Source organism: Pelobates fuscus, chromosome 1, assembly GCF_036172605.1.
Source record: "Pelobates fuscus isolate aPelFus1 chromosome 1, aPelFus1.pri, whole genome shotgun sequence".
Classification (NCBI taxonomy): domain Eukaryota; kingdom Metazoa; phylum Chordata; class Amphibia; order Anura; family Pelobatidae; genus Pelobates; species Pelobates fuscus.
In genome coordinates this window covers 161,266,680-161,293,168 of record NC_086317.1, presented here as the reverse complement: position 1 = coordinate 161,293,168, position 26,489 = coordinate 161,266,680, and the positions used below count along the sequence as shown (strand labels likewise).

General features: G+C 41.3%; 1 protein-coding gene across 3 annotated transcripts in view; it reads left to right on the top strand.

The window, feature by feature from the left end:
• Positions 1 to 26,489, top strand: part of TMCC2 (transmembrane and coiled-coil domain family 2) — a 112,545-nt gene that overhangs the window by 43,735 nt on the left and 42,321 nt on the right. Inside the window, exon 2 of one of the 3 annotated variants that reach the window (XM_063451418.1) lies at positions 141 to 725. In XM_063451418.1, coding sequence (XP_063307488.1) covers positions 141 to 725 — 585 coding nt within the window. Of the gene's footprint in view, positions 1 to 137; positions 726 to 9,313; positions 9,527 to 26,489 lie in introns of those variants that run through there. The other 2 variants (XM_063451407.1, XM_063451436.1) reach the window with 2 other exon arrangements.

The following is a 26,489-nucleotide window of genomic DNA, read 5'->3' as shown; positions in this document are numbered from 1 at the left end:
TTATCTGCACCCCGTTGTGTAAGTGAGAGGCTGACTTGGCTACTGCCCATTTTGTACCTCTTCTGTGCATGCACACAGTACATACACTCATATATTTGTAACAGTCAGTTTGACACTGGTTCCTTCTTTCCATACAGAAGATCCAGCAACTCTCTGAAGGTTCTATGTTTGGACATGGATTGAAGCATCTCTTTCACAGTCGTAGACGATCCCGGGAGCGAGATCATCAGACCTCATCAGAACCTCAGGCCCTCTGTTCAACCCCAGGCCCTTCAACCCCTCAAGCTCCCACATCTGCTCCCCTATCCTCCTCTGATCACGACTCTGCTGATGAAAAGGAGCGGTCTCCAGAAATGCACAGGGTATCTTATGCCGTCTCCTTACATGACCTACCTGCTCGCCCCACTGCCTTTAACCGTGTACTGCAACAAATACGCTCTCGTCCCTCAGTCAAGAGAGGATCTGGTCAACATGGGGGTGGCCGGCGGAGCAAAAGTGGGCCAGGGGAAACAGCCCACCATCAACATCATCAATCAATGCGAGGAGGAAGCCCTCACCTTCCACGCCGCCCTTCCCCATTAGATACAGGACTGGCTGCAGTGTTGCACCACCACCAAGGCAGACCTCGTTCTTCATCGACTACTGATGCTGCATTACTGTCTGCTGGAGATTCAAGCGGAACTGGAGGACTGTTGCATGAGGAGCAGGACAGAACAACAGAGAAGGTAAAAAGATAATTTGCCCTAATCATGGCAAGATTAAAATCCTGGTGGCTATATGTATGTGTTGCATTACTGACGGTATAAGAGATATAAAATAAAGCTATTAGCACCGTGAACACAGTGTTCAAGCACAGAACTTGCTTATTGTATCACAGCTAACTATGGAGTTACTGTGTAATGATATGATTACTAAGCAAACAAGATAAACCCATATATGTGTGGACAATATAGAAAAATGCACGGCTGCAAGCTAGACACAGAAAAGCGTATCTGAAAGCAGAAACAAATTATAGCAAAACATGCATATTAAGAGGTGTTGGAAAGGGGAGGTGTGAAGGAAGACGTGAAGAAAACAGACTGTGAGGTTGAGATGGAAAAGGGAGGTGTTATGCATTGCTTTATCTAAAGGGTGTATGAAGTTACATCTGGAGGGGAGCTTATTACCACCAGACTAATTAATAATGAATAATTCAGTTGTATGTGTCCGTCCAGCTGCACCATCAATTGTGTGTGTTCACAATCACACAGGAAATTCTATCCCACAGAAAATTACAGGTCTTTAATCATACCTTTGCTACAGGGGCTTGTATCGTATTGCAGGGAATAGCACTGTTACTTTGTATTGGTACGGTGGCTAGTATGCATATTGAACCACGGAGCTTAACTGTACATTCCATACGGAGCACAGATTTATTGCCAGGTAAGGTATTTATACTTAATTCTTATCACGTACTTGCAATTTTTTTGTTTCTGTTTATCATTATATAACTAGATGGCTATTTTACCATTTGTTATCTGTATAATAATTGTGCATATAGCAAAACAGAACAGTAAACAGATCACTAATTCCACTTTACTGAGCACTGGTTAGACCTCACACATGGGGTTTCTTACGAAAAGTAATAGAGAACAATTTTTATTTAAAAAAATAATAATTTTTATTTCATTACTTTTAATAATTTATAGACGTACATATAGCATTATGTTAATATGTTTTATGAACATTACATATAATAGACAAACAAACATAGCGAAGATGACTGCAAACAACATAATCCTTACAATTCAAAACAGCAAGAGAGAAGTTAAACCGGCAAAAGAATCATCTCATCAGTGACTGTCTCAGGGTTTCAACTCTCTAATTATATACTCGCGTCTTAATCTTTCACGATTAACACAAAAATTTGACGCAATTTCACGCTCCATTCTGTACTCGGATTTAATCCGTTCTTTGGTTTGTGGCCGTAGTTTAGCTTTAGATGTTTTCCAGTTTTTAGCAATTGAAAAGCTTTTAAAAGCCATTAATACATGTGTCAAAAAAACATTTTTTCTTTTACGATAATGGAGCTAAATTCATGTGCAAAATAGTGAACAAACTTTTAACTGTGGACCTGTCTCCATGGAAATGATTATAATGTTTCCTGTTGATTTAATCTATTTTAGTTTGCTTATATTTACCATAGATTAGTCACATGTTATGCATTATACATCATAACCTCTGTGGAAATGCAAAACCCTGAAGCAAATATTTTTGTGATGCTCATCACGTAGAAATGTAGAGGGTTAAATGCAGAGCAATCACTATGGAAACCAATGACATATTTCAACTGACTGCTCCACTTTTAGAACTTTGACTTACAGAGGCATTTTATAAATAGTACCCATAGAAATGTACTTTCCTGTAGACAAAAATCTCTAGAATGATATAAATACATTGATGAGAGTACATATGAAGGCTACTAAAATAATGCACTTACTGGGTGAAAACTCAGGAAGGACACAAGGGTATCACAATGAAGAGGTCAGGGAGTAGATGAGAGAGACAGGATATTGAGAGAGAGAGTCAATAGATCGTAAAATTAAAAGTAAAAGAAATTAGTCAATAGATCGTAAAATTAAAAGTAAAAGAAATTGTCAGACAATTGCATGATTACTCAGTTTTTCCAATTTCGTCCGAGAATTGCTCTTGACATGATCCTATATGTTTTTAACAGCATCATCAAACTGTCTGTATCTGTAAGATTTAAGTTTCCATAAATATATTAATAAATGCAAGATTAACATAGATAAATAATTAGTGGTTCGGAAATTTAATTAAAAAAATACTTGTCCAAGGGACTAATGAGCCCAATCTACTTGTCCGTTATAATAATCTTATTTGTCCTGGCACACAAAATAATTTCAGCTAGAAAGATTGCCTAGAGCCCTAGACATTGACACAGTTATTCAGTAAACTCTGAATTTTAACAGATTTCATCCTAAAAACAGAGACAAAAATAGCCAATCTGAAATAATTCTCCAACTCAACTAAAGGCGACATTTTGCCTCAGTTTTGCCACTCAAAATTAATTAGTGAAAATTTGAAGCTCGTTATGCGAGAGGTGCCTCGATTTGAAGAGATCGATATCGCGCTCATACCAGCAACCTTTGACGGGTGCAGTGGGTGACAGACCTTTGTGGGAGGAACATTTAGGGAAAACCTTCTCCAAAACTCAATGGGAAAGCGTATTGCTATGACAGTATAAGAGATTGATTAGCCCCAATTTCCAGGAAGTAAACTATAAGTTTCTGTCATTCTGGTAATGGACTTCAGTGCTATTGCAAAGGATCTTTCCTGAGATCTCCCCTAAATGCTGGAGATGTTTGGGGGAGGAAGGGACAGTGAGACACATATGGTGGGAATACCGTTCTGGAATATGTTGAAGAGGGTACGGTACTTATTAATTTTCTGGGGTATCCCCGATATTCGATTTTGAGCATATACTTTTACATGCGACAATGTTGCCAGTATTGAAGTAAAACAAATCCATTCTGCGCCTTTGGCTTAATCGTAAACCTTCCCTCTGGAAGAACACAGACTCACTGACTAGGGAGCAATGGTTTAGTAAGATAGAGGAAGTTAAAGGACCACTATAATGGCAGGAAAACAAATTCGTTTTCCAGGCACTATAGGGTCTTTAGGTTCCCCCCCCCACCCTCAGGGTCCCACACCCGCTGGGCTGAAGGGGTTAAACCTGGGGAACTCTCCTCCGCCCCCCCGACGTCAGCGCTGAATGCGCATGCACGGCAAGAGCTGCGCACGCATTCAGACAGTCTATAGGAAAGCATTTCTCAATTCTTTCTTATGGATGTCCAGCGTATTCTTACTGTGATTTTCATAGTGAGAAGCGCGGAAGCACCTCTAGCGGCTGTTAGTGAGACAGCCACTAGAGGCTGGATTAACCCTAGTGTAAATATAGCAGTTTCTCTGAAAGTGCTATGTTTACAGCTGCAGGGTTAAAGGACCATTAGAGTGCCAGGAAAACAAACTCGTTTTCCTGGCACTATAGTGTTAATAGGTCCCTCCCACCCTCAGGATCCTCCTCCTGCCGGGCTCTAGGTGGAGGAAGGGGTTAAACACTTACCTATCTCCAGCGCCGGGCTCCCTCAGCGCTGGGGACTCTCTTCCGACGTCATCGGCTAAATGCGCATTTCTCAATGCTTTCCTATGAAAATCACAGTGAGAAGCGCCTCTAGTGGCTGTCAATGAAACAGCCACTAGAGGCTGGATTAACCCTAATGTAAACATAGCAGTTTCTCTGAAACTGCTATGTTTACAGCAGACAGGGTTAAACCTAGATGGACCTGGCACCCAGACCACTTCATTAAGCTGAAGTGGTCTGGGTGCCTATAGTGGTCCTTTAAAACCTGGGGGGACCTGGCACCCAGACCACCTAATTGAGCTGAAGTGGTCTGGACGCCTATGGTGGTCCTTTAAGGTGGCAACGGCTATGATGGCTTCTATTCGGGGTATGAACCTTAAACACACGGATCATTGGTTTCCGTGGACCAATTATATCGCTATACAAGGAGAACGAGCCCAGCAGCAGGGAGAGACTATCACCATGGTGCAGGGGGTTTGGGGGTTGAGGCTTCCAGACTAGTATTATTGCAGTTTTCTATAGTTTATATATTTTTCATATTGAATATTGTGGTCGGTAGGCCAGAGCAGTGGGTACCGAGAGTGGGTGACATTACAGTTGCTTTCTCTGGCTGCTTGCAGCTTTGACGCATTAATTGCAATAAGGGGACTTCATTTGTGGTACCCGTATCATTTTGGTATCCTAAGATTACGCACAGATAACTGTAATACCATATAACGTAGAGGAAGAATCTGGAGTTAGGAACAGGGGTAGAATACCCTGAGAAAATAGGGAGGCCGAGTATATATGATATTGTTGTTAATCGAAGTGGGGTGGGGGTGTAGGTGCAGGTAGGAATGGAGAGAGGATCGAGTTGGGAAGAGTGAAAATTAAGAGGAAAGGAAGGGGAGAAGGGGGAGGGAAAAAAAAGTGTCACTATCAGCTGATGTAGAGGATTTCAAACATGTTAATCACCTGTCATCACAAATATGTTGAAAGGTATACAACGTTAGGAATTGACTTTATGGTTATTGTTATAGAATAGATAGTTTAAAGTTCTGAAAGTTCTGTTTTCATGTTTGAATTGTTCCTTACCATAATCCTTTATCAAGTAAATACGCTTGTTAAATAAATAAAGATTTTAAAAAATATATAAAATTTGAAGCTAGTAAATAATGTCGGATATCTCACATTCTTCCCTTCCATAATCTATGTGCGCACCCCATAGTGTATATAATGTATGTGGTGGTTATGTTTCATTTTCATGCGGTGGGTGTGTGCATTGTTTGTGTGTGTGGTATGTACTGACTTTGTGTAGTATATGTATTGAGTGTGCACTGGCTGTGTGTAATATGTAACGATATCTGGTTCGGTGTATTTTTTTTGTGTGCTTGCAGGCTGCGTGTATTTTGTATGTAGTGTGTGCTGGCTGTGTGTAATAGGTGTGTTTTAATCGCTGGTGGTCAAGGCAGTGCTGTCATCATGGGCGTACAGCAGCTGAGGGCCCATTGGAGGGTTCAACAGATCTATCAAACTCGCCTAGTATAATTTTGCAATCACAATAATTGTGGTGCCCCACAGTGTACCTTACATTTGTTCCCTTCTCTACCTCTGTTGCCCCACAGCTCTGGCTGTCATTATTCCTTTCAGGTGGGGGACGGGAAACTATCTTGTTCTGTAGCAGCACAGTGTGGGAGAGAGACAGAGATAGCATCTGACTTCAAAGATCTGCTCCTCCACACACTGGGCCTGCCTGGGAGGAGCTACGAATGTGCAGGCTTCAGACACCTGAGGAACCAGCAGCATGCAGCCAGCCATCCAGCAGCATGCAGCCAGTGAGCAGGGATCTCAGGCAAGGATAAGGATAGAGGGAGAGGAAAGCAAAGTAGAAGGGCCAATAGAGATAATGAGAGTGACATAGGAGGAGAGGCAAGTGAGGGAGTAGGGGTGGAATAGATGGACTGATAAAATTAGCGGGTATAATAGATAGGTGACTAGTGGGGGATAGAGGAACAAAACATGGAGTGTGAAACAGTGAGATGAAGGGGGAATGGACGATATGAAGTGAAAGAAATGTCATACAGTCTTTCCATTAAAATACACTACTACCACTGATGTACCACTATTTTTACATACACACACTGTCACTCTGCATTAAAGCACTGAACACACATCATAAATACATTCTGGCATTTACATACACAGGCACTCAACTGCACACACAACACTCCATTCACTAAACTTGATACTATACACAAAGTATACTTTATTTTGACACATATTTACACGCACATTTTGACATTCACAAATACATTCACACTCAAATGAATTCATAAACTGTCAAACGGACTGTATATTACAGACCAAAATAGCAGAATTCTTTGGAGGAGTGTGAGGTCTGCACCTCCGACTTATGCAAACCTCAGTAGTCACAATCCAGCATTCAGTGAGTCTGAGTGCATGCAGGGAATGTTTTTTAAATTTACATGGACCTCCAGGACCAGGCACACCTGTCATGGCATTTAAATGAGATCAACCAAGTAGGCAGGTAAAGCTAATTTTATTGGGGTGTGCATCCAGTAATTCTTTCCCTATGTAATTGTTTTTGTTTTATAACCAGCTAATATTTATTAAATGGGTGTGCTGTATGTGGCTTGACTGTGTGTGCAGAGTAGCAGTAACCATTATAGCTGAGTGTGATGTGTGTGCGTTTGCTGCCTGTGTATTTTGTGGCTTTGAGGGTTGTGTGTTTTGACTCTGAGTGATGTTTGTGGCAGTGTGTGATGTGTTGGTAGCTATTAGTGATGTGAATTGTTTTGTGTGGGTAGCTATGAATGATGTGTGGGGGTAACTGTAAATGATATGTCTTCCTGCGGGTGGATAACTGAGTGATATGCCTTCCCGTGCGTGGGTAACTGAGTGATATGCCTTCCCGTGTGTGGGTAACGGAGTGATATGTCTTCATGTGTGTGGGTAGCTGTGAAAGATGTGTGTGGGTAGCAATGAAAGCTATGTGTGGATAGCTATAAAAGATGTGTGTTTAACTGTGAGTGATATGTCTTCCTGTGTGTGGGTAGCTGTAAAAGACGTGTGTTACTGTATGTGGGTAGTGGTAAGGAATGTGTGTGGGTAGATGAGTGTATGGGTAGGCTCTGTTTGTTTCAGCCTCTTCAAAATTTACAATAACTTTAAAAATAATAAAACTGTGCAGTTCCTCCCCCCCCTCCCCCCCCCCCCTTTGGGCTGTGGGATTTTATTCCCTGGTGGTTCAAGGGGTTTGTGCCCAGCTACCTGCTTGTCTGGTGGGAGGAGCTTGAAGTTTGTACTTTGTGGTTTGCACAGATTACTGTAAATGTTCATTCTGGTTCAGGACCACAAGGGGGCATTTAACCCCTTAAGGACCAAACTTCTGGAATAAAAGGGAATCATCACATGTCACGTTTCCTTAAGGGGTTAAAGTGGCCTGCACCCACACAAAGTATGCACCCGTTGAAAGCGGGGGCTCTAGTTACATTTGGGTTTGCCTGGGTATACACCTTGTGTGCACGCCTACTTCAGTACCATGCGTATACTGCTCAACTGATCAAATGTCCAAACTTGTGTGATCTCTATCTGCATATCTCTGTGATACTACACTACTCTCATGGCAGATTGGGGTGTTGCAGTCACCCAGAACACGGATGTTCAGTATTCAGCATGTTTTTTTTTATTCATTACCACCACTGCATATTCACCCCAGTAAATGAACCAATAGCATTTACTAAGGGACAGAGGTGACTGTTCATTTTTAAAGAAAATATTATGCCATGCATAACATTGAGATTTTTTTAATATGTTAAATATAAAGAACATTATATTTTAAACATAAACAAGTAAATATGCTGTGCAACTAATTGAAAGGAAAAACAAACAAAGTGCTTGTTTTATTAGTACATTTGTAGATGTTTAATAAAAAAGTATGCACATGTGTTCAAATGTTTTTTGTGTTTCAAAAAGTGATTTATACAAACCACAGAAATCGTAAACGTTTGAAAACAAAATATTTGATTTTTATTTTTATTTTCTGTGAACACGGTTGTGATATTCCAAGAAATATGAGCAATTTTACCAAAGCAAATATGCAGCCTTTCTGTTGCATTTATTGTACATGAAACTGAATAAATAGTGTAGTATCTGATGCAGTACTCAGTAGATGCCACCCTAAACTCTGCTAGGTCCAAGGTCCTGTTCATTTCGCTCCACCTGCTTCCACCATACATGCCAGGACCCATAATACAAGTACCACTCTGCTCTGCATTCCAGCGTAGTATATTAAGCATTCATATAGTTTGTTTTAATCATACTGTATAATCTTAGTGCCGTGGGATGTGCACTTAAAGGGAAGAAAATCTTATGTAAAAAATGACTATTGAGGGAGTTTAATTCATAAGAATAAAGTAGCACAGAATATTTTTTTCCTTTTTTAAAATGATGATGGTAGGGGTTGGTAGTTCTATAAAAGGGTGGAATGTTAGAGCAAAGAGAATGGAAGCCGGCATTTATATTGATGTACAGTTTATGGTTATAGGTGATATGCTAGCGCATTGGTCTATTATGGGAACTAAATGGTTGTGTTGTGTTAGTGATATGTACGTGGTCAATGGTTTGTTTATTTGGGTATGGTGTCGTTCGTTTGTACTTTTTGGGTATTATATGAGTTCAGTGTGGTGGTTAGTTAATAATGTGGGCGGTGATGTTTAGGTAATATATAAGTGAGAGATGACTACTTTGCCTTAGTTTGAAACTTTTGAGAGGCCTGAGTTTTAAAACCTTGGGATTGTATATTTTATTACACCTTGATTAACACTTGTAGTGCATACATTGTCCTTATGGTGCATGCATTGATGTGTGCGGCTGTTTTCATTATATAAATTGGGAGTATTAATTATACCTGTGTATTTTACAGAGACTCATCTCAAATCTAAAATGTTACATTATTCTTCGAGGCTTTGGAAGCATATGAGATGCTTTTTAGATTATCAGAAAAACTCTGTTTATACAGTTCTTTCCATAATTTCTGCACATCATGGTAAATAGCTCCCTCTGTTGGTCTTAAGGAAAATATCAGTGAGGATGTTCTACATTCAAGCACTGAGGATGCTTTTGCACTAATCCTGCATTGGTGACCTGCCAGCCATTTCCCATGATCCTTCAGGGGGGATTAAAGGTTCCCAAGCCGGGTGACAATCTACAAGGGGGATGGGGAGACAGCTTGGTGATGTGATACAACATGAAGAGGTGACGGGGTAAAGACAGTCTGCATTTCGAGCACCAGTGAAAGAGAACACATGAAGCCGGCTCATAGAAACACTGAATTGAAGTCGAAAGTAGCACAGGAAACGCTCAAACATGGTGCATCTATTGGTAAGTGATCCCATTACTAGCAGCCATTCTGAAAGGCACAGGGTCGTGTAATATCCTCTTAACATCCTCCACCTCGTCTTTAGTTCTTGCTTTACAGTGGTTTCCAAAAGTAGTGGACAAGATATTTCCTTGGACAGGAAATGTACTCTGTGCCTCTTTGACAGTGTGATTTATTACAAAAGGAAGTCAGTGCTACCAATGACAGTTCCCAGAATTGTTTACTTTCAAAAGATAATTTATGAGCAGTGCCAACATTACCCACTGGGTTTCTGAATTGCATAGGCTAAAAATGTTCAGTCGTCTGGGCAAAATTATGTACAAAAGTCAAAATGTATTCGATGTATGTGAAACACTGTCGCGGTTCAAAATATTTATTATTTTTTAAAATAAAAAATAATTTTAAAAAATGTTTTTATTAGTTAGTGGGACAGTGATCCAAAAATGTTTCTTAAGCATATAAAATATACTATCAGGGTTATTTACTAAAGTGAGAATTTAAGATAAATTCAATGTGAATTCCTGACCCAGCATTTAAACCCAGCAATTTAGGTGGCTTGCCCCCCCTCAGTCCTCTTAAAAGCAATGAAAACTCACCTTATTTCCAGCACCGCGCGGGTCTGCCGGCACTGGCCACGCCCTCTTGGTGACATCATTACAATTGCAGATTTTTTGCCAATCCAATGCTTTCCCATAGGGAAAGCATTGAAATGGCTAAAATCGTCAGGGGCAAACACCGTTTTGGCCAATCCGCACCTCCTCATAGCGATGCATTGAATCAATGCATCTCTATGAGGAAAATTCAGCGTCTCCATGCAGAGCGTAGAGACTCTGAACGGCAGTGCTGCTTACTGTGCAACACTGAGCCAGAAAGTAGGAGTGGCAACTCGGAAGTGTTCCTAGGGGCAATGTAAACACTGCCTTTTCTCTGAAAATGCGGTGTTTGCATTAAAATGCCTGAAGGCAATGATTATACTCACCAGAACAACTACATTAAGCTATAGTTGTTCTGGTGACTATAGTGTCCCTTTATGGCCAGAGTAGCCGAACTGAAACCACAGTTGACTTTGAGAATGTTTCCACTTCGGCTATTTTGACCTTATATTTGGAATTCACCTTGAATTCTCACTTTAGTGAATCCCCCCCCCTCCCACGGCCAGTGAGAGATATCTCAGGATTTTCAGCTACAAACTTTAAATTAGGATGGGGGCTAGACTCCTCGGCTGCTCCGCTTGGGCCCTTGGATGTGGCTCCCCTTTTCTTCTACTGGCACATCCCCAGTCCAGGCCTCTCCGAAAGGAATTGGCTAAGTGGCTTACTGTGCCTAATGGAGCTCACTCCAGCATTTAATAAAGGTCCTGTATCCTCAAGCAAAATGTCACTAGAGTATAGTATTTTAGTATGTCTCTATATCCTTTATAGGTGGTATATTGCCTGTGTACAGTCCTACTGCTGTTTGTTTCATTATACATAATCATATTTATATTTCCCTGTTCTATCAGTGTAGGCCGGTGCTTCCTGCTATTTAGCGTATGGTTATGTCTATTATTAATACCAGTGCATAATCTGTTGTCTACCTTACTATATCTTGTTTAGGGGCATTGATTTCCTCCTACAACACAGGAAAAATAGCCTTCAGCCCACTTTCTATTGTGTGCAATATACTTCCATGTTATTTTAAATATTTCTTTAAATGCTATATTGCAATATGTATCTCATATGCTTGTGGATAGATGAAAAAATAAAATAAAAAAAATAATGAATAAAATAAATGATCACTACGTGGGAGAAAATGAAACCAAATTGCTAATTTCAATTTTTGTAGTATAAAAGGAAACAAAACTCATAACTTCGAGGAACCAAATGTCCGTTTTACTGAGATTTTTAACGTAGCCAAGAATTGTGGGGAATGTATAAGAGAAGTGGAAACCTTAGGACAATTTAACCATGCTGAAAAATATCTGAATTGAAAAATGCTCACAATTGAGCTATTTTGTCCCAAATCCCTTGGCATTTCTCCACAATTCCAAGTTTAGCCAATAAGCCAACAGGGTTTTCTCATTCATTCTCAAATAACCAGAAGTGATAAAGTTGCTTCATGCTTGCACCTGCCCAAAGCAACATTATATCCCCCTCAGCTGCCTCTGTGCAAAACTGCCGCATTACCATAGCAACATGCGTATTTATATATATACTTATTTATGTTTGAGTTGGTAGAGTTAATGAGAATTTATTGAAAACTGAATTTGACACTTAATGGCATGATCACGAAGTGAAGTGATTTTAATTCTTATTCCTTAAACATACATATACTCATTCACAGTGCTAAAGAAATGTTGCTGTAAATGCATTATATATCAAAATTAAAATGTAATAGACTTGTCAGAAAGATACACACCTATACTTTTTTTTTTTTTTTTGTCGTGCATGGTATAACATCATCACTTGCGCTGCCACGACAGCAGAAGCAAGCACATGTAGTTCAATATAACACAAACAACGGCATGGAAGTAAAAGCACAGCACATTTTTTATAGTGTAAAATGGTGCATGAGTTACAGGCTATTATGTTTGAGTATCTGTGATAGAAGAGAGGTGTAGCATAGCCTGTTGTGTTGCCTTCTTGGCCCATTGCCTCCAATGAGAAAGTAAGTTGGCTTAGGTTTTGAAGTGTATAGGCAGTGTGGGCCGTATGCCCCTTGGCCTGGTAGGGGTAAGGGCAGTGTGAGCCTACGTGCTTAAGAGGCTAGCACCCATAAGGTGACAGGTTGGTACTGATGTGAGGTCATAGGGTGGGGGGGGGGGGGGTGTTAAGAGGTGTTACCCTCGAGCCAGTGGATGGGGGAATTTATGTCAGCCGACATTGTATCTAATGTGAGGGTTCAATCAAAGATGTTGTAAAAACAATATTATAACTGTGGAACATATAACTGAAACATATAACTATTGTCAGCCTATCAAAGCTAGAACGGTAGCAGTCTGGTGAAGCACTGAGATTGAATGAGTTCATCAGGGGATGGCTGCTGTGGCAGGGTTGCCCCGCTTAGCTGCTGGCACAAACGGGAGAGTCTTAGCCGGGTTCCAGGTGTGCGGCTGCGGCTTGGTCGTTGGCAGTGTACCTTCTGGTGTCACGGTCAGTCCCAGGTGTTGTAGTGTGTCCTTGATTTCCGAGGGCTCCTGGACCTTGAGTTAGCCAGATTCCTGGGGGATCAACAAGCATTTTGGGGTGCCCCATTTATAGGGTATGTTGTGTCGTATCAGTTCCGTCGTCAGCGGTTTTAGGGATCTTCACCAGTCCAATGTTGCTCTGGACAGGTCTGGGTAGAACAGTAGCGTGTGCCCTTCAAATTCGTATAGTGATTTATTTGGCAGTGCTGTTAGAAACGCTTGCCTATCCGGCCTATTCTGAAATCGTATGATGGCATCCCTGTTCGCCTCAGTGGAACGTGATGGAGGCGCTTGGAGTCTGAAGCATCTCTCCAGGGCCATCATTTTGGCCTGCTTGGCTGAAAAGAGGTGTGTGAGTAGTCTCCTGACTAAGTTGGGAATTTCTGCCGTGTCGATTTGCTCTGGGATGCCCCTTATTTTAACATTTTTCCACCTCCTACGGTCTTCCATCGCCGCCAAGCGGCTCTGCGTCTGGGCCTGTTCACGACGTATCTCGTTGAGCTCGAGCTCCATATTATTGAGGCGGACCTCATGGGTGGCCGTGGTTATCTCCGCGTTATGGAGGCGTCTCGACACTCTGCTAATCTCCTCTTTGAAGGAGTTAATATCGGTAGCTATATTACGGCGGAGGTTGTCCAACAGGGCCTTCAAGGTTCCCTCTGTCACCGGTGAACCTTCTGACCGCTTTGCAAGTAAGACAGCACTCGGTCTGCTAGCTGTAGTGGCCAGTTCATCTAGATCTGGGAGGGAAGTTTCACTCGAGGAGTAGGACAACCCGTCGGAGAGAGGCACCATGACAGGCTTCACCGCGCCTTGCGGCCTTCTCAGGAGTTCCCCGATGTCGGTGGAAATTGGGAGTTTATCCGCTTTGTATTTTTTTGATTTTCGTCCCATCGTTATTGGAGACCGGTCCTCTCGCTAGGCAGTCAGGTGCCGTGCTGGAAAGGTAGGTATACAGGCTGTGTTGTTAGAAATGGCCCGGAGCTCTTTCGTTATGCGTCCGGACGGTATGGCAGCTGGCTCCGCCCCTTCCACACCTATACTTTTAATGAAATAATTAGTGCAAGAAAAACTTTTTGTAATTAACTGTCTCTTTAACAGCAAGTCAGTTGATAGAAAATTAATATAACGATAAATAATGTATAATGCTCTGCCCAGTTAAGTATTATTGTTGATAAAGACAGAAGTTCATATTGGAGTAGAATCATTCATTTCTCATAAGACCATCTGACAGCTGAAAATCAAAGAACAGAAGTGAAAATGGCAGTACCTGAAAACTGACCAAAATGCCCAGTATTTGTAATGAATCAGTACGATTATGTGATTGATAGCCGTTATTTTTATATATATATATTTTTGTAATGTAATCATGTAACAGCTGGTGGATATTCGATATGAGATTCCATCCACTGTGATGTACAGAGAGAGACAGCGGGACATAGTGAAACAAATGCTGTCTGTGTGTAGGAGGCAAGAGAGAAATTGGCAGTGTGGGGGGAGAAGGATGTAAGTGGAGGGGAGCAAGTGTAAAGCTGGGATTAAAGAATCAATAGGGAGGAGAGAAGATGTGTTAGAATGAAGACAGCCAGGTAAGAAGCACAGGTAATGGATACAATGTTTTGATAAAATATGAGAAAATCACGGATAATAACATAAATAGAGCACTGGTTCCCAACCCACTCCTCAGGGCACACCAATACTCCACGTTTAGTCAAAATCCATATGAGAACAGAACTTGAGAAATGCCTAAATACTGGACTCTTGGTATGCCTTAAAGATTGGAACTACGCGTTCAGATTAAAAAATGGCATGACTGCTGTGCAGAGTGAGTATTGTATATATTCAGAGACCTGTATAAAGAGGGAGCACTATGTGAAAGCGAGTTATCTCTAAAAAGTGAGCCTTGTCTGAAGAGTGAGCACTATGAACGGGAGTGAGCCCTGTCTAAAACGTGAGCACTATGTGAGGAGTGAGCCTTTTCTGAAGAGTGAACACTATGAACGTGAGTCCTGTCTGTATTTTGAGCACTATGTAATGAGTGAGCTCGTTCTGGAGAGTGAGTACTATGTCATGAGTGAGACCTGTCTAGAGAGTGGGCACTATGTAATGAGTGAGTCCTGTCTAGAGAGTGAGCACTATGTAATGAGTGAGCTCGGTCTGGTGAGTGAGTACTATGTCATGAGTGAACCCTGTCTAGAGAGTGGGCACTATGTAATGAGTGAGCTCGGTCTGGAGAGTGAGTACTATGTCATGAGTGAGCTCGGTCTGGAGAGTGAGCACTATGTAATGAGTGAGCTCGGTCTAGAGAGTGGGCACTATGTAATAAGTGAGCCCTGTCTAGAGAGTGAACACTATGTAATTAGTGAGTCCTGTCTAGAGAATGAGCACTATGTAATTAGTGAGTCCTGTCTAGAGAATGAGCACTATGTAATTAGTGAGTCCTGTCTAGAGAATGAGCACTATGTAATGAGTGATCTCGGTCTGGAGAGTGAGCACTATGTAATGAGTGATCTCGGTCTGGAGAGTGAGCACTATGTAATTAGTGAGTCATGTCTAGAGAATGAGCACTATGTAATTAGTGAGTCCTGTCTAGAGAATGAGCACTATGTAATGAGTGATCTCGGTCTGGAGAGTGAGCACTATGTAATGAGTGATCTCGGTCTGGAGAGTGAGTACTATGTAATGAGTGAGCCCTGTCTAGAGAGTGAGCACTATGTAAGGAGTTAGTCCTGTCTGTATTTTGAGCACTATGTAATAAGTGAACTTGGTCTGGAGAGTGAGCACTATGTAAGGAGTGAGCACTATCTGAGGAGAGAGCACTATGTTAGGAATAAGCTCTGTCTGAAGAAAAGACACTAAATGAGGGTCCATGCCGAACAGCAAGCATTGTGTTTGCAAAGGACGAGATTTCATATAAAGAAACATATGAATTTGTTAGGATGGTAAAGGAGATTTTAAAAAATGTTAGAAAATGCAGCGAGCTCTATGATTCAGTTATGCAGGCTTAGGAAGGGAGTAACCCTTAGTATAAGTTATTTTGCTAAATTTGAGATTAGCCACAGAAAATACATATAGAGGTAAATGTAGACGTTAAAACTTAAAGAGAAAAAAAGAAAAGTTAAAGAAAAAGTGCTATTGTGAAAAACTAGTGATTTCATAAACCATAAAGTGGATCTTTATGGTTTATGACATCACTAGTTTTTCACGATAGCGCTTTTTCTTTCATTTTGTGAAAAACAACCTTTCTCCTTTTTTAATATATGAAATAAATGACAAGTTTTAACCTATACATTTACCTCTATATATATTTTCTGTGGGCTAATCTCGAATTTAGCCAAATAGATTAAAAAAAAAGTTGCTACATGTTAGCTACAGCCATTTTTCCATATACCTACTGAGGCAGCCATACGTGAACCTGCCAGGACTTACATAGAAAATATATTCTCTAAACAGGATTGGTTTTGAGCTTCGGTGTCATTCATGAAAGAGTTGGCCATTGGTCTGAATCCTTATGGACACTCGGTCAAATTGAAACGGGTTAAATCTTGTTGGTGTCTGGAAAATACCCTGAACTGGTACAGAAATTAACATAGGGGCTGAAGGAGCTCCTGCTGTAGACTTGAATTGAAAAATTGACTCTTAGCATGTATCAATCACAATTCAAACTTCCAGGACCACTTTACTGCCAGTAAGTAACGTATTTTGGGGAATATAGGACACAATTTTTGATGCCAAAATTTGGGGTAAAATAGTGCATGCGTCCTATATGCCAAATGTGTCCTTTAAACTGTAATATATATATAAAAATAGATTTTTTTGTTAAATTAAGTATATAAAAAGAAATAGAGAGAACAAAGTCATCCCTTCTTAGTGTATGAGAGGACCATTCTGCCATGTGCATACACCTCGGGTCAGCCAGCAGTTAGTCTCTATGGTTAGTCCCTACCTGCTTCCAGTGACATCATCAGAGCCACTAACTGTCACATGCCCGCTCTGTGTGTGTGACGCAATGTACATGGCAATGGCTAAAAGATCCTTTTACCGACTAAAGGTATGAATGCGTTCTTATCATTTCTAAATATATACTTCATTTAAAAAACGCATATATATATTTCCTTTCAAAACCTTATAAAGGAATTATTATATAAAAACAAACAAAACCATATTTTTTTGACGTAGCACTTTTCCTTTAGCCCCTTAAGGCTTGCGGCCCTCCTGCAAAATGGGTGCTTTAACGCCGCAGGGAGTCATAGTACGCCCTGTGGTTCGCGCCCCACCCTGCATACTTACCCTCCGCTGCAATCCAGGTCAAGAGGACAGCCTACAACCCAGGCAGTCCACCCGAAGCAAATTCGGCCCCTTTGGGCCATGTGATCGCAATGTCACATTGCTGGATCGGCTTTCGTAGGGTGGAAAACAAATATTAATACAAACTGAAAATGTAAATTTTTATATATATATATATAGATATAGATATATTTGTGTTAGGGGCACATAGCCGTATTAAGGGGTTAAGTTCCAGTATAAGCGTAGGATAGTATAAAAGAGCAAGTCGGTTGTGGTATGCCGGGACCAACGATACGGTAGGCCTGTAAATAAAGAGGGCAAAAGTAAATAATCAAAGATTTAATTCAGTCAACAAATACATACAAATTAACCAGACATTTCCCTAAATGCATTTCGTATTTCTTGTACTGGTTTGGGTATGTACCATGTATAAGCAGAAGATTTCCATCGCCCCAGTGATTTGGTAATGTGCACTGGTATGTTGGCGCTGGAGGCTGTGGAGGCCGCTCATATACGGAAGGAGTGACCGGAGTAGGTAGAAGGGTTGCGGCCTTGGGTTAACAGAGATCTGACATATCTCATGAATGTAGCGGTAGTAAGCACTAAGCCTTGTAATACAAATGATGGTTGTGATGTAGGGTTTTGAAGGTATGAATCTAGGACCGCAACTGGGCACCATTTATTGTGGGTAGGATAATATGTTATCTCTACTGGTGGTGCGTGTTGGCTCGTTTTGGAATGTGGTAGAGCCAATATGTAGTGATCCATGTGTTTATGTAGGTGGGATCGTTGAAGACATCTGTTTGTCTGGTGGTGGTGATGGTAGTAAACTCTCTTGGCCTGAGAAAGCCGTAGAAGGCTATGTACATGGCCGCTTTAATTACTGTGTTGGTAGTAGAATAAAATGGTTGTAAATCTAACAGGTCAGATAAGGATTGGAAAAGTTGGTTGTCTATTGGTAATCTCTGAGAGGTACGTGGGGGAACTGATTTCTGAATACCTCTGAGTATGTTCTTTATCTGGTATGATGACATGAAGCTATGGTTGTTTGGCCATAGGGTTAGCATATGGTGTTGAATGCCTGTCAAATATAATCTAATGGTGTTGTAAGATAGTTGTAGTTTAAGATTGCAACAAGAAGCAAAACCTAGGGTAGATGTCATGACTAAAGGTTGGGATATGTTGTGTTCCAATAGGAATCTTTTAAACAAGGTGAAGGCTCTGTTGTACGTCCTACGAGTATTGGATGAAAGTGCTAATTGGGACAGTTCCCTGCTATGTTGCATGAGTATTTCTAATCTATGATTAGATGCTAGAACGAAGGAGTGTCTGTGGCTGCTTGAGCGGCTGTAGGCAGTGCTTGAGGTAATGCCTGGAATTTAAATCGAGACAAATTGTCAGCGGCTATGTTACAAATGCCTGGTACATGAAAGCAAACCAGAAAGAAATTGTGACATGCAGCCAACCAAGTGAGTTTCCTTAGAAATCTGATGATGAGCGGCCCTTGTTGATGATATGGCATGTGGCTTGCTTGTCTGAGTAACAACGGACTGATGATCCTGACCATAAATGACCCCATGCCACGGCAGCTGCCACAATAGGATAGATCTCGAAAAGAGCTGAGGTAGTGGAGAAACCTTCCAAATCTTGGGCTTCTACAGGCCAACTACCCCAAAGCCTTTCATTCCCGTAGATTGCTGCAAAACCCGTGGTAGATGCCGCGTCTGACCATATGGTTATTGAAGTGTCAGACAATCCTGGGAGGAACATGCTTTTACCATTCCATGTGGTTAAGAAATTCTTCCACATGTGCAGGTCTGCCGTGGCTTGGATATCTAGGGACAGCCTATGATCGTCATGTCGGAAGTGTGGAAAAAGGAAAAGTAGTCTGGATATGAAAGCGCGGCCTTGTGGAATGATGCACATGGCAAAATTTAAGGAACCTAGAAGGCTTCCTTGAGGCTTTTAGGGGGAAAGGTGTTCTCTTCGACCAACAAGAAGTCATCTATATAGTGTATAACTGTAGGGCATCTGGATATATTTAACAAGTTTGAGCGAATATATCAAAGATTTTTGGGTTACTCTTTGACCCAAAAGTTAAGCCGGAGAAGAAATAGTAATTGCCTGCCCATTTAATGCCATGTAAGTGCCAGAGTGTAGGGTGGATTGGTAGCAGTTTGAAAGCATTGATGATATCAGTCTTACTTAACCAAGCTCCTACCCCTGCTTGAGTGATAGCTGTAATGGCATGATCAATGGTGGTGTATTGTAGAGAAAACTCCTCTGAGGGTATGAGGGAGTTGAGACTTGGGGTAGCAGAGGTGTGTGGTGCCGATAAGTCTATGATTAGTCTTTGTTTGATGGAAGATTTCCCTGTGACAATCCCAATGGGGTTTGTGCGCTATGCTGTAAATGGTGGAGATTTGAAAGGCCCAAGTGGAAACCCCTCTGCAATTTCTTGGGCCATGAGTGTGTTTACAGCTGTTGGGTTCTGCTGTGCTGACTGCAAGTTAGGGCATTCTAGATTCCCTGAAGGCATATGTACGATACCTGTATAAAAACCCTCTGAAAATCCAGAGATTAGAAAATCTACTAAATGTCTGGAAGGGTAGTGAGTCAGTAGTGCTGAAAATGCATTAATGTTTACAGTTAAATACGGTTTTGGGTAAATTTTACTGGGACACATGGTTTTAGCATGTGCCCTAAAACATTTTGAACATATATGCAACAGTCTACATGCACTGTAACTACACGTGCCCACGTTAAAATTGTTGCAAATCTGGGATTTGCCAAAAAAGATAATGGGACGACCTAATTTGTCTCTGGTAGTTCTTTCTGTTCTACCAGAGGCGCTAGTGCTTGGAGTATGAGCGTGATCGTCCACTGTGTTTGGAAAAAAATTGGTCGTGTGGGTAGCGAAAGAACAGGATGCACAAGTTGGTGTCTTAAGACCTGCAAAGTGTCTGCAGAAAATCTCTGTATCCAGTTTGCTCCAGTTTGTTCTGTTCCCAAATTGGGAGAGAGCACCAGACACTTTGGCTGAAAAAGACCTATGGTAGTCATAAAATGCTGTACCACCATATTTGTTGCCTAGGTCGACAAGCTTGTGCATATATAGGTCAAATTCTTCCCTTCTGTTAGGGTAAACTGCACAAATAACATCTCTGTAAATACCAAATGCCAAAACAAACTCAGAGATGGTCAGTTTACTTTTTAACCTTGAATCCCTGGATCTGACCACCACAGATACATCATCATACGCATATGTCTTATTTTCGACAATATCCTGGGAGACAATTAGCAGTGATGCTAGGTTGACATCTTTACCTTCCAGGATATCTTTCTTAATGTGAGCCGGAATCATATGTGCAGGGTTAACGTAATGAGCATCATAAGAGGTGGCTGAACCCTCTAATTGAGTTTCAGTTAATGCAGGTTGTACTGTAGCGGAAGGCCCGGCCTTAGTAAGTGCTGTGGTGACCGACTCAAGATTTTCCAGCCTGTCATTCATTTTGCTCATGGAATTCATGAGTGATGATAACATAGCGTGTATGGCACCCGAGTTGGTATTGTTGGTGCCTTCCCCCGCCTCTCTGTTATCCGTTAATGTGCGGAGCAGCTTAAATAGTTCCGCTTTCCTTGCTGTGGCTGGATAGGGGATTTGTCGTCTCCTTAGCTTGTATTATTACTTAAACAACAGGGGTCTTGTACTGGCTTGCCAGCTAAAGCCGTAAGGCAAAAAATTATTGCTTGGTTTTGGTGACTGGTGAGGCCCTGCTAGTTGCCTAGTGGCTTAAGAGGCTCCATCTATGCATTGCCGCGAGGGGATTTTTTGTGGCCACCAAACGTAGTGGCAGGATGTCGGCCTCTCGGTGACTGTAACCAGAAAATAGGAAAGGGAGTGACAGGTGAGGCCCTCTCTATGTTATTATGCGATGCGGCTAGCTCATGAGTGGCCCGATGGGTGTATGCCTCCGAATGTGAGGCGGGGTGTTGGCCTCACGGGACCACTAACCAAAAGGCATAAATGCAGAGAAAAGGAAAATACGTATTGGACCCTAATTGCCAGTACGCTATTATCTATTCCTGGAAAAAATTTAATATGTATATACCACACGAGCAGGCATATGTACCTGGTAGTATGGTTTGTGAACTGATAATCCATATAGGTTTTTTAGTAGTACCTGTAATCTGAACGGATAAAATAACGTATGAAAAATGGATATGGACATATACCAAGCTTATCCTAATATGTGCAGCATTTACAAATTAAAGAGCAAAGCGCTCTGTCAAAGTTACTTGTATGCTTTATTTCCCCCTTTTCATAGGGAGATTGATTATTATTATAAGCAGAGTGCTTTAAATGTTATGTGTTGTATTGAATTTAACTATGTACTGGGTAAACATAAAGTAGTAAAAACATGACTGTAAGCTGTCAAAAAAAGAGTATGTGAAAAAGTCAACATAAAGCTTGTGTAGCAGAATTTCCTTATAAATATATGTGAAACATGCTGTATGGCTATTGACCGGTAGGGGTCAGTATGTGGACGAAATGCTGTATTTCGTGTGTTTGCTCACGAAATGTTGCCTGTATGGGTTCGTGCTGTAATTAGCTCAATTTATGTGTCGTATGATTATGGCAGGTTATGTCCCGTTCCGGAGTATGTGACCGCACTCATAGTGTTCGTCAAAAAATCCCACAAATCAAATGATGTGTTATCCTGAGATATTAGGGGTGACCTGTAGAGGTCAGTGTAAGCGTGCTGTGAACCGCTGTTCGTGAGATTGTGTGACCCTGTAACTTTCCAAAACACCCTAAAAACTACATATGGGGTAATGTTGTACTTTGGAGATTTTTTCTGAACACAAATAGAAGTGTTTAAAAACAGTAAAATGTATAATGACACTGATATCATTACTGAAATTACAGTTTTTTTGTGAAAAATGCAAAAGAAAATATTAATGCTAACTTTGGCCAGGTTTTGCGTCTAAGTGGCTACTAAATAAGACTGAACATACCATATTTTGAACATCCTGGGATGTCTACTTTTGCAAATGGTATGCTACTATGGGGTTCATTTTCATTCCTTTGCTGCCATACGGTCTGAAAGGCAACATATGCCCAGCAAACCAATCTGGCAAATTTCAATATGTAAAAACTGGAAAGGGGAAAGCCCTATATTGACCCTGTAACTTTCCAAAACACCATAAAACCTAAATATGGGATACTGTTGTACTTGTGAGACATTCCTGAACACAAATATGTGTATTTTATTGCGGTATTATAACATTCACAGTTAAAATGCCATGGAGAACTTTTAGATGTTATTCATATTAAATTATGTTTCATATATAAATATTTGACCTGTCTGTCTGTTCCTTAAAGGAAAACACTGTGCTATAATCACAGAAGCAATCTATAATGGTTATTGTGCCAGACGTGCCCTGGTGCCATCCCACTGTAATCTGTCAGTCTGTTTTGTCATGGTGAGATGCTTAGGTAGGTCACACTGTTCACTTTTCATACTGTAGAAGCCATTTATCTATACTGTGCAAGACAGGAACTCATTTATTTCGCTGAGAGCGTCAGCTGATACTTTCAATCAGTGAATCAGCTCCTGTCTTGCACAAAAGGGACGTCTAGCTTGAACAACTTGAAGACTGGAAGTGGTATTGGTGTCCAGGTCAGTGTTTGACAGGTTACGGTGGTATACAACTTGATGCATTTAAGTGTGTTCTGGGAGGTATTTTTACATAAAGCAAAATGTTAAAGCGGCCTTTTCACTTTCTGGCATCTTTGCATACATTGCAAAAAACCCAGATGGTGACTGCTCTGCTTGTAGTACATGCTCGAGAACACAGGATCCTCCATAGAAATACTTTTTCCCCTCAATCATTGCTAGAGATGGCTTGACACAAGGTAGCTGTGGCTCGTGTCAAGCTTTGTCAGGGGTCAGGAAATGCATAGTCCATGCGTTGTCTTATGATATCTTTTGATTGGGTTAAAATGTCAGTGGAATTCCACTGTTTGTATGTATGTGTCTTGTGTGTGTGTGTGTGTGTCTGTCTGTATGTATGTGTGCCTGTCTGTGTGTCTGTATGTGTCTTTTTATGTGTGTCTGTGTGTGTCTGTATGTGTATGTCTTGTGTGTGTGTCTGTGTTTCTGTATGTATGTGTGCCTGTCTGTTTGTATGTATGTGTCTTGTGTGTGTGTGTGTGTGTCTGTATGTATGTGTGCCTGTCTGTGTGTCTGTATGTGTCTTTGTATGTGTGTCTGTATGTGTATGTCTTGTGTGTGTGTCTGTGTGTCTGTATGTATGTGTGCCTGTCTGTTTGTATGTATGTGTCTTTGTATGTGTGTGTGTGTGTTTGTATGTATGTATGTGTGCCTGTCTGTTATAGTGGGCTATAGTAAGTGGGCAACCTTGCTCAGCCTTCCTACTGGGCATTGCTATAAGGAAGGTTAAAAAAAATAGAAAAAAGTGGGGTGGGGAGGGGAATTGAGGAGGGAGAGGAGAAGAGCTGACGCACAGTTGAGAAATCATATAATTCACAAACAGAGAAGTCGTCTGAATATCACCGAAAGAGGAGACCTTCGTTTGTTCCTTACGAAAATCGAACCAGATATCAAATATTTAGTCTCGCAGCATCAACCTCAAGGATCTTATTAATCACTTGTAAAGGTAATTTCAATTTACTTTATTGTTTTCTCATTAAACTTTATAAAGTTAAAAACATTATAAACATGCATTACGTAGAAATAAAAAATAAATGTACGTACATGTATTTCTTTTAAAATACCCTCCTTTCTAAAACATATTCTGCACTTTTCCATCAAGAAAGATGCATTAGTGGGCGGTAGGTAGAAAAAGGTTGACAACCACTGGTGTAACACTATGGTATTAAATGTACAGTATAACATTTGAAACCTATATTAGTTTTCTAACATTATAGTGGCCCTGTCCCTAGTAGCCCCCCACCCCCACCTGTTTGGCACTGAGGCTCCATCAGCGCTGCTTACTTCTCCTCTATAGGTGCCATCATGGAGGAGGCATTGTATTCTCCAATGTGGTCCAATTCAATGCTGCTCATAGAAGAGGGGGACCGAAGTGCCGTGCATGCATTCAAACTTTCCCATTGGAAAGCATTGCTTTGTAATTTTTTTTTTTTTTTTTTACTATGATGATATATGATAGAAGCATGCCACCAGAAACATGCCATTCATGTTTTGCATACACTTCTCTTGGCTGTGTTGTGTTATTGGAATCTCCCCTCTCCTCCCAATCAGGCTGTGTGAATGTTTGGCCAAATGCCATGGGATGCCTTACTGTGTCACTGAGCCAGTTATACCATATCACTAAGTGCTCCTTGCTCTACAGTCAGCATGATTTATATAAATAGCTTCTTACTTTCTCATTGGAGAAGGTATTTGACTCATCACATTCCTTTCAAATAGGCTTATAGTGATACATCAGCAGTGGATTTAATTGAGAAGTGTTTACAGTGGCTAGACTATTTTAGTTTAATATTGTATATGGCCAAGGATTTAGGAAATATTGAAGACGTAGGGGTTCAGAGATATATTCACTTACTTAAAAAAAATCCACAGATGATAGATTTTGATGAATTTACAAGGGTTGGCCCTTTGCTCCTAGATATTGTTTCCAAAACGGTCAAGCTTTTTGCCAGCCAGTTTGAAATTAAAAAAGGGCTTCCTCTGCCGGGATAAGCAGTTTTCAGGGTCTGTGCAAAGAAGGTTTCTTTTAGAAGGTATTGATAACCATTATTTACTACCTGGCCAGTTTAGCCTTGGATATTTGGGGTAACTTAACCTATATACAACAATGAGAAGCCAGGTTGTAGGAAATTCAGAAGGGTGGCACATAGAATGTCTAGGAAGCTTAAAGTGCTGCTTCCCTACATCCCCCGTTTTACTTCCATAAATGACCAGAAAGAAGAGACTCTGGTTTGGGAAAGCTTTAGCTGCTGTACACATAAGGAACAAGCGCCAGAAATCTCACTTGCTGCTAGATTTATAAGGAAGAGTCGATCATATGATCGGCTATCACCCCCTGCAGTTGAGCCCCTAAGGAGGGGAGGAAGCTGGGCGCCATTTTGTTTATTCCCCAGTTCCTACCCTCAGTCTGTCCAGGCCTCTCTTCCACTGTGCATCCTCGATCCCACCCACATACTGCACCGGCATCTGCGTGATATCTGCAATCTTGCATGCATGCGCATTCGGAGCTGAGAGGCGGATCGGGGCGGAGAGATCCCCAGCGCCAAGGTAGCCCGGCGCTGGAGAAAGGTAAGTGCTGAAGGGGTTTAAACCACACACTCTCACGAACAGACGCACACATTTACTGACAGACACACACTCAGTGACAGACAACATATACACTCACTGACAGATAGACACATGCATACTCACTTACAAAACATACACTCTCACTGACAAACACACCCTCACTAACAGACACCAAACAAACTCACTAACAGACGCACACAAACTAACACACACACACACACAAACTAACACACTCACTGACACTCACTAGCAGACACACACTCAATAACAAACACACACAAACTAACACACGACTAATACACTCAGTAAAACACACACACACACACACTGACACACAATAACAGACACACACTAACACTCATACACACTCACATTTATTTTTTTAAATGTAATCCCCCAGCCTTCCTACCTTTGGCAGTCCTGAGGGGATTCCAGATTTCCCTGGGGTCCAGTGGGGCTGCTGGGCGGCCGGTCACTGCAGGCGGCGAGGGAGCACTGATTTCTGTTCAGCTCTATTGCGCGCCGCCTACTGATGCCGGAGCCGGAGTGACGTCATATTCCGGCTCCGTCATCACTGCGGTGCGCGCGAGGGAGCCTGCCCACCCGGTGACACTACTGCCAGCCTCAGGGGGCCCTGATCCTGGGCCTCCTAGGAGAAGAGGCTGGCAAACTGGCGTACATACCCTGGTCAGTTGCGACCCCTGCGACCGCGGTATGTACGCCAGTGTGTGTATATGTATATATATATAAATATATATATATATATATTTAATCAAGAATAGAAATATATCTATATGGCTCTTCTTTCTACATCGAAATATGTGGACAACACCATATATAGGAAATAAACCATACAGACATATTCCTATTAACGGGTGAAATAAATAGGCTATTTTGAGACTACACTCAAATTAAAAGTGTAATACAGAGTTTAGTCACAAGATGCCGCCAAAGGATTATCTAAATACATTTTAACAGTGAAATGAAAAGCTGATTGGACATTTTTTTAGGTTGTAGCAGATAGTCTGCATTCAGATTTTAGTTATAAAATATTCTCATGAGGAGATTTTCATCAGAAGAAAGTTTTATAACTAAAATAAACTTAGAATAACTTTTTAATAAATAAAACAGCAGTTTGCCCAGTGACCAAGCTGCTGTAGTGACAGGCAACCACTAGAAAGCGGGTGTCTATCAGTATGTGGTATT